Consider the following 8,027-nt stretch of genomic DNA (forward strand, 5'->3'; position numbering starts at 1 on the left):
TCTTTGCGAGAGAGTGTTCGACATGACAAACTTTCGGACTACTGCAACTCTCTCAGAAAAACATCGAAATTTGTTCGTAAATGTGCAATTAGCAATGGAGTTCCGACGACTTGTGCAATGCAGGGGACCTGTTCTACAGCAATTACCAGTCCTCTGCGTTCCATTTAGATTCTCTTGCCCATTCCTCCTCGTTTAACAGCTTCATTTCCTTCAAACACAATAACAAACTGCGTTTTGGTCAGATTCGTTTGTTTTTCAACAAAAATGGAGCTGAAATGATAGGTGTTTACCAATTCAAAGTTGTTCAAACGACAAAATGCCCAACGCCTGTTTCTTGTGAACTATATTCATTCGTCAAAGTTGAGAAAACAAGAAAAGTGTACACGCTGTTTGTAGATGCGATCCACGAGAAACTTCATCACATCTACGTCAATGATATGCATTTTCTCGTCCCGTTGCTTTCTCGTCTTGAGCATGATTAACCTTTCAAAGATTCAATTTTGTTGTTGATAATTGAAAATTTATTCGAAGTTTTCTTTATTTTCAAGTTATTAAAATTTGGGGCTTTGATCAGTATATGATACCTATAAATGATTTTGAGTAACAAAGTCCGTTTATAGAGGTGACTTTTAATAGAGTCCTTATTACCAGTGAAGTTCTTTCTTCTCAAGCTGTTTTTTTGCTGTTATCTTGAGGAACTATTCCATATTTTAGATTAGGTTCAGTTTTTTTCAAAAACTCAGGATATCAGGATCACAACGATATTGTAAGATGATTATGTCTATTTTGTTCAGTCTTTTTGAGAACATATGCAAGAAAAAACTATGATTACTTTAATTTTTTACCTTGAAATTAACGTTATTATGGCACGACGAAAAAAAAATTCTACGAAATCAGTTTTTTTCAATGAAAAGTCATGATTAGGATACAAACTGATTAAGGATTCTTAGCTGCTTCAATTCATGGTTTTTGACGTGGCTGGTTTCCCTTGTTAGCCTTATACTGTTTTCATACAAAAGTCTTGCCAGTTACTTTTTCAGTACCCTTCTCCTGCAGTTTTCGTTTCCTATTAACCATATAACCACCATAAAAGGTTTTCTTAAAAACCATAAACCGACCATTAATGGCTTTCTTGAATACCATGAACCTTCCATAAATGGTTTTCTTAGATACCATGCACATTCCATTTATGGCCGTCTTGGATACCATAGAGTTACCATTAATGGTGATCTTAGATACCATAGAGGTTTCATTAATGGCTATCTTGGATACCATAGAGCTTCCATTAATGGCTATCTTAGATATCATACACCCGACCATTTATGGTATCTTGGATACCATGGTAAGATCATACACGAAAATTTGGCCCTCCGTGGATGGAACCATAAATGGTCTTAAGTATGGTATCTAAGATGGGGCAACCCGGGTATTCATTTGATTAAAAGTAAGGGGATTTTAATGAATTTTTAGGCTTCACTAGAAGGCGAGATGTTAATTCAAGAAACATTTGGTAATTATGTCTGCGCGTTAATTCAGTTACACTTGGAGTACTAATGGATATGAAGTAGGCTGACATATCGACAAAACAGTAGAGAAATCTACAGATTTTATCCTGAGGCGCCATTGAGCAGGTTAATTGGCAAAAGAAGGAGAAAACTATCTATAAAATTTGCTTAGTTTGCACCCTTAAGCAAGGGTCTTTTCCTTAATTTCATGTGAACAGAGCCCAGACTGTCACAAAAGTTGCCCCGAAAGCTGTTTGGTAACAGATCGATTTTTAAATCTCCCAAGTTTCTAATACTATCTCGGATATGTATGTTTTTCATGCTCTTATGGAGTCAAGTGTTCATATATTCTCTAACTTTTACCTGGTTGTCTGATTTGATTAATTTGTTGCCCGTTTGCAGAAAAAAACGAGCGTTTGCAAAACATTTCTTACGATGTAAACAAATTTGAAAACTGTGACTCCCATTATTACTTTAAGCAACTCCTTTCTTAAATATTGAAATAGAGAAATAGAGGGAACCTTTTGTTTATTATAGAGATGTTCATAATCTCACAATCGCAACCTATGATTTATATGTTCTAATGCTCCAATTTCTTGCCTTATCTCGCTGTATATTTTTTCATTCGACTAAAAAGATTGGTAGCTCAGCGCATATACAGAGCAAAGTGTTTATCATTCTGTTGAACAATATCTGCTGTACTTTATCTGTAAAATAGACATACTTTCCTAAACTCCAGTTGTCGATACCACACATGAAGTTGTCTATAAAACACGCTTCGCCTGAACCCTGTCCGTACTCTTCTTGGTAGATCTGGCAATCACTGTCATCTATGCACAGATATTTGTATTTCGCCTTTCTAAAAACCCATTGAAACGAATCTTGATGCACCCTGCCATGTCATACAAGAACTTGAAAACACTTGCAAAACTTGGAACCTCTTGCCAAGACCATGATAGCAAAATATTCTTGAAACACCTTGATACGATCTTGACAAGATCTTATCATTTCATGTCAAGAAGTTCTCTTGTCGTAACTTGCTAAGATCTTGATAAAATTTGACACATAGAAAAAGCGTTTTTAAGCATATATGATGAAAAATAAGACATTTATCGAATCAAACTAACGGTTGAAAATTGGGGCAAACTGTATCAACAATAGTTTTTTTTTTAATTAAAAGCGAGGCAAATATCTTAATCTCTCAAGCTGTTTTTAAATGTTTTTTAAGCAAAGGATGAAAATGGTTTCAAAACCTTTTTTTTTGGGAATGTTTTTTTCCACTCTAATGTTTTTGTTTGAGAAAAAGCGGCTCTAGCTCCAAACGAATATATAATGCAAACCGTTAAGAAAAGATTGCAAACCGTTACTAAAAGACTGCTCGTTGTACTAATGCTTATATGCGTATATCTAGGAGAAAACAAACCAAATCACAACTTTCTAGATACTTTTTTGATGCATAGAGTTGCGTAAAAAATGTCCCGGTAAAAAAATTAATATCTTGAGCCTTAAAATCTTAAAGTTATGGTATAAAATGGATCAAACACAACCTACGATATATAGTTAGGTTTTCAATATAATCTTTCAATTGGTTGCTATAATAAAGACATATGAAAGTAAGAATTGGCCAGAAAAAACAGCATTCAATCAATCAAGGCTGATTGATCTAGCTCTCAAAAGGTTTTCAAGAGCTTTCTGAAAAATGACTCCAGAAATGTATTCAAAATCTCGTCTCGCAAAAATATTGCAAATATTAGATAGCTTCCTAAGCAAGGCAATTAACTTCATCCTTTGAGCTGTTTTTTCTTTGTTTTCTATCCAAAGGACAGAAACTGTTTAAAGAACCTTGTTTTCAGGATTGCGATAGAGCTGAATTAGCCCCGAACTTATTTAATTTTAGAGGAGACTTCGCAACAATTAGAAATTTTTCTTGATTTTATGCTGAGGTTTAGCGTTAAAACTGTCCTTCGCGTATCAGTATTGAACATTTAACTCATTTTTAGGCTCTCAGGATCCCGTATTGAGCCTAATATAGGGGAGAAATTTTGGTATCATCTTGTTATCTAAGAAACTTCGTATAAAGTGGATCAGAAAAGCATTAAGCAACAAAATGCTCTTTTTTGCAACAATTTTTGACTTCAAGCTCCACTGTGAACCTAGAGCTACTAAAGTTAGCAGCAATATTAATATGTATTAATTTGATCCAAAACCTTACTCATAAACAAATTTGTAAAATAGTTCTGAACACATTGCCATGGATCAAAGAGTTGTTCAAAACGAACCAAACGTAGCATAGAGTATCCCCTGTGTGTGGAGTGTAAAACAAAAAAAACTTTTGGCTATAGATTGACTAGGAAAAAATTAGTATATCAAACCGAAATTTCCTATTATTTCCGAATAATTTTGAATAAATTATTAAAAAAATGGATGTCGTTTTTATCGAATCAAGAACTTTTCCAAATCAATCCACACTCGATATGGGGTATTCCCCGTGTAGGTAGAGTGTATGAAAAAAGGAATTTTTGCAATAGCTTGCGTACAAAAAAAGTTAAGTTTTCTTTATACGGAAAATTGCGATTAATTCAAATGATTAATTTTGAAATATAGTATTATTGAATGGGTCATAAAATTGTTCAAATCGAACCAAACGCGGCATAGAATATTCCCAGTGTATGTGGTGTTTAAAACAAAAAGTGTTTTTGCTATAGCTTGCCCAGGAAAAAATTTAGTTTCTCAAACGGAAATTTACTATTATTTCCGAATAATTATGAATAAGTATCTATGAAATAGGTCATTTTCATTGGGTTAAAAAGTTGTTCAAATTGAACCGAACTGAGTAAAGTGTATCCAGTGTGTAGGTAGAGTGTAGTACGAAAAAGAGTTTTCGGTATAGCTTGCCTCCGAAAAAAGTTACGTTTTCATACGGAAATTTGCTCTTAATTCAAATAATTAATTTTGAAATTTAGTAGTTTTGAATGGGTCATAGAGTTGTCCAAATCGAACCAAACTTGCTAGAGAGTATCACCTGTGTATATGAAGAGTATAACAGAAAGACATTTTGCTATAGCTTGCCTAGTAAAAAAAGTTAGGTTTTTATACGGAAACTTGAGAGTTTTGCAAATAACGAATTTTAAAAATAGGTCTTTTCGATCGGGTCAAGGAGTTGTCCAAATCAAACCAAACTCGAAATGGACTATCTACAGTGTAGGAAGAGTGGAGCACGAAAAAAATGTTTGCCATAGATTGCCTAAGAAAAACGTTAGGTTTCTCATACGGAAGTTTAGGAGTTTTGCGAATAACGATTTTTAAAAACAGGTCTCTTTGATCGGGTTAAGGAGTTGTCCAATTCAGACCACACTTGGTATGGAGTATCTCCTGTGTAGGTAGAAGGTAAAAAAATAAGATTTTACTATAGCTTGCCTAGGAAATAAGTAAGTTCATCATACGAATTTTGTACGGAACTTTTTCCGAATTTGGCGAACAACGAAATTTTTAAAAAGTATTTTGATCGGTCAAGGAGTTTTCCAAGTCAAACCAAACCCGGTATGGAGTATCCCCAGTGTAGTTAGAGTGTAGGACAAAAATAATTTTTGCTATAGCTTGCCTATGAAAAAAGTTAGGTTTTCTTATGACAGTCTTTGATTATTCCGAATATTTGAATTTGAAATAAAGTATATTTGATTGGGTGCTTTGTTTTGTTTAATTTTTTTTGTTATGGAGAGAGCGTTTTGAGCCAAGTTTTTCTACCTAGTGCTCTACTCAATTCTCCTATATATTTTTCATCCCAGTCCGGAATGAAAAAAGGAAGAGGGAAAACCCACACAGATCATGCTGGAAAATTGCAATGCCGATTTTTTAATGGACTAGAGAAAATTTTCCGACAGTTCCTGTACAATCTTAATAATTCTTGTTTTCAAATCCCTAAGACTTGACAAATCTTGCGAAGATCTTGAAGATTCTTTTTTGTTTATCTTATCGAGATCTTATTACTTGAATATCTTGCATGTCCGTACCTAACTTGAAGTTTACGTACCAAGAATCTTAGCAAGATCTTATCACTTTTTATCGAGTTTTAATAAGCTTCTTATCAAGATGTTTCAAATTTCATTTCACTGGGAAAGCATACAAGTTGTCTTTTACTTTTCAGATGAAACCATCGATTACTTGGATGGGGTACTTTTTTGCTTTGAAATTCTTTGAGAACATGCCTAGATAGTTGCTAATGATGTCGCTAAGACAGAAACTTTCTTATGTCAACAAATTTTTGCCGTTAAGTATGTCAAATCATTTTCCTTGCACACAGCATGAAAAGTCCTACATGTTTAAGTTAAAGTCGTGGACTTTTTGTTATTATTTGTTCAAGTCGCAAAACTTTCTGGTGGCCCGAACAAGACGTCAATTATCACTTTCTGCAAATCTAAATTAGTTTGAGACCTGAAAGAAATAAACAATTCAAAATTTTGGTATTTTTGGTAAACCTTGCCTTTTGGGATCACAGTAGTGGTCACAGTAAGTACTGTCACAGCATAGTATCTCGGTTGCAGAGACATACGAATTGTTATATGCAATCTGGCAGTCGTGATCAGACGAACAAACTTGATATACTTGAGCATTTCCCGGAATCGTATAATTCCTAAACTCCAGGCAGTTGAGCAACCTGTTTTCACATATGTATGAATAATCTTCTGCCTCCACAACCTCCATCGAGTAGGCGGCCAACGCAACAAGCGCAAAAAGGCCACGACACATGGTGACTGAAGGCGTGAGCTGAAACTTAGAAATGAACAGTCACTGTTACTAGACAGACTCATCAAAACAGATTTAATTTTGAAAAACCTGCCAATTATGAGACAGACCTTCCCATTTTAGTGGAAGCTGGCCAACTCAGGGGAGGCAAGTAAACTCCTACAAAACTCAGAAGTCAAACATCAGAGCAACATATATAAATATAGATGGCTTCAGTAGGCGTGAGAAAAGGTGAACAAAATTAATTTAAATGAAGCATTGAATATGTAAGGTCATTTAGGACAACAAGAACCTCTTTGCTAATATAACATGTTCGAATGGAATTCTCAAAAACACGACGATGGCGCATTGTTGGTTGGCCACCTAGTCAGAGTATGGCGCTATGCAAACGCGCGAAGCTGAGGTTCGTCCTGATGTATGTAATGACGTCAGAATATGACTCATATTTTCCCATTTTGATTTTTGCTGCCAACCTCAAGGTGACTGTTGACGCTGACGGGTCGGCTCCCCTTTTGCTTGTAGCGAAATTAAAAAAAAACAAAAAGTTTTCAAAGTTCTAATTTAAATTATGTTTTTTTTTAATAATTTATGCATCAAAAAGAAAACATTTAGAGGATTCTGCCGTGAACAGCTAAACGCTGACTCCGTTTGAGAGCTTACCAATTAACCCTCCGGTCTTTAAATTTGTTGGCAATTTTGTAAAGGTTTTACTTTTTGCTTACTTTTATGATGTCAAATGATTGTAATCCAAAAAGCGACAAAAGCGTTTCAAATTTTTCTTTCAGCAGACGAAATTAAATAACTATAAAATAATAATCAAACTCTGGAAATTGAGGTCCACGATCAGGTCTGTGTGGCCAGACAGGTGGCTCCATCATCCTGGGACACGACGACTATGAGCTTATCGGAGGTATTGTGAAAAAAAATCAGCTGCTGGTGACAGCAACTTTTCAATTTGTACAGTTCTTGTTACATTACGTGCGAACGTTTCGCTTGTTTCTTACAATTTAGTTAAAAGTTATCAAAATCTATTTTTCTCCGTGGGCGGATAAAAAACAAGCATTTTATTGACTCGATATTCTTAAAAAAACTTGAAAAAATTGTTGGAAATAGATGTTGAGATAACAAAGGCTTCAAAATGTATTGTGAAAAAGACTGCTTTTATCAATAATCTACTAACCATTTCTGTATATCGGTAGTTAATCAGGAGACTGAAATCTTAACTAGTATGAACGATTTGCCAATTTGAATGTAAATAGAAAGGTTCTTTGATTGTCGATGTTCTTAATGCTGAACAAATAAAAGAACACTATGAATGAGCTGCTCCGTTAAACACCTTCAAACAATACCTTAGTAATCAAACAAATAAGTCGAATAAGAATCTTATTTATAAGTCATATATAGTCATACATGGCTTTATGGATCCTAGCAAAACTAGTAACATAATAAATGGTTTGTCAGTTACCATAAAACGACATAACGAACCTCAGCAGGAACAAAAATCTTTCCTACATTTTTTTTCGTGCATAGAAAATCAAAATAATGCTTTCATTTCTTATTTGTCATATGAGGTAAATTCACGTAGAAGGATTTCATTTTAGTCTATGTTTTGTAGTGAGGCCGTTCAAAAAACTTTTTTGTCTCTTTTTTTATATTTCTACTCTGTATAATTGTGTATCGGTACCCAAGTCGAGGAGACCGCTCAAATTCCGCTCAAAAAATGCAAGAGATGAGCGGAATGAGCGGAATTTGACCGGAATGAGCGGAATCGATAAAAAA

General features: G+C 34.5%; 1 protein-coding gene across 2 annotated transcripts in view; it reads right to left on the reverse strand.

The window, feature by feature from the left end:
- The window catches only part of LOC142338720 (uncharacterized), a 284,910-nt gene extending 277,366 nt beyond the window's left edge, over window positions 1–7,544 (reverse strand). For both annotated transcript variants that reach the window (XM_075388607.1, XM_075388606.1), the window contains exons 1-3: window positions 7,429–7,544; window positions 5,986–6,269; window positions 2,230–2,364 (exon numbers count right to left, since the gene is read on the reverse strand). In XM_075388607.1, coding sequence (XP_075244722.1) covers window positions 2,230–2,364; window positions 5,986–6,269; window positions 7,429–7,431 — 422 coding nt within the window. In that variant the 5' untranslated portion in view covers window positions 7,432–7,544. The remainder of the gene's footprint in view (window positions 1–2,229; window positions 2,365–5,985; window positions 6,270–7,428) is intronic.
- Between the last annotated feature and the right edge of the window lie 483 nt (window positions 7,545–8,027).

Source organism: Convolutriloba macropyga, chromosome 4 (genome assembly GCF_964194025.1).
Source record: "Convolutriloba macropyga chromosome 4, txConMacr16.3, whole genome shotgun sequence".
Lineage (NCBI taxonomy): Eukaryota > Metazoa > Xenacoelomorpha > Acoela > Convolutidae > Convolutriloba > Convolutriloba macropyga.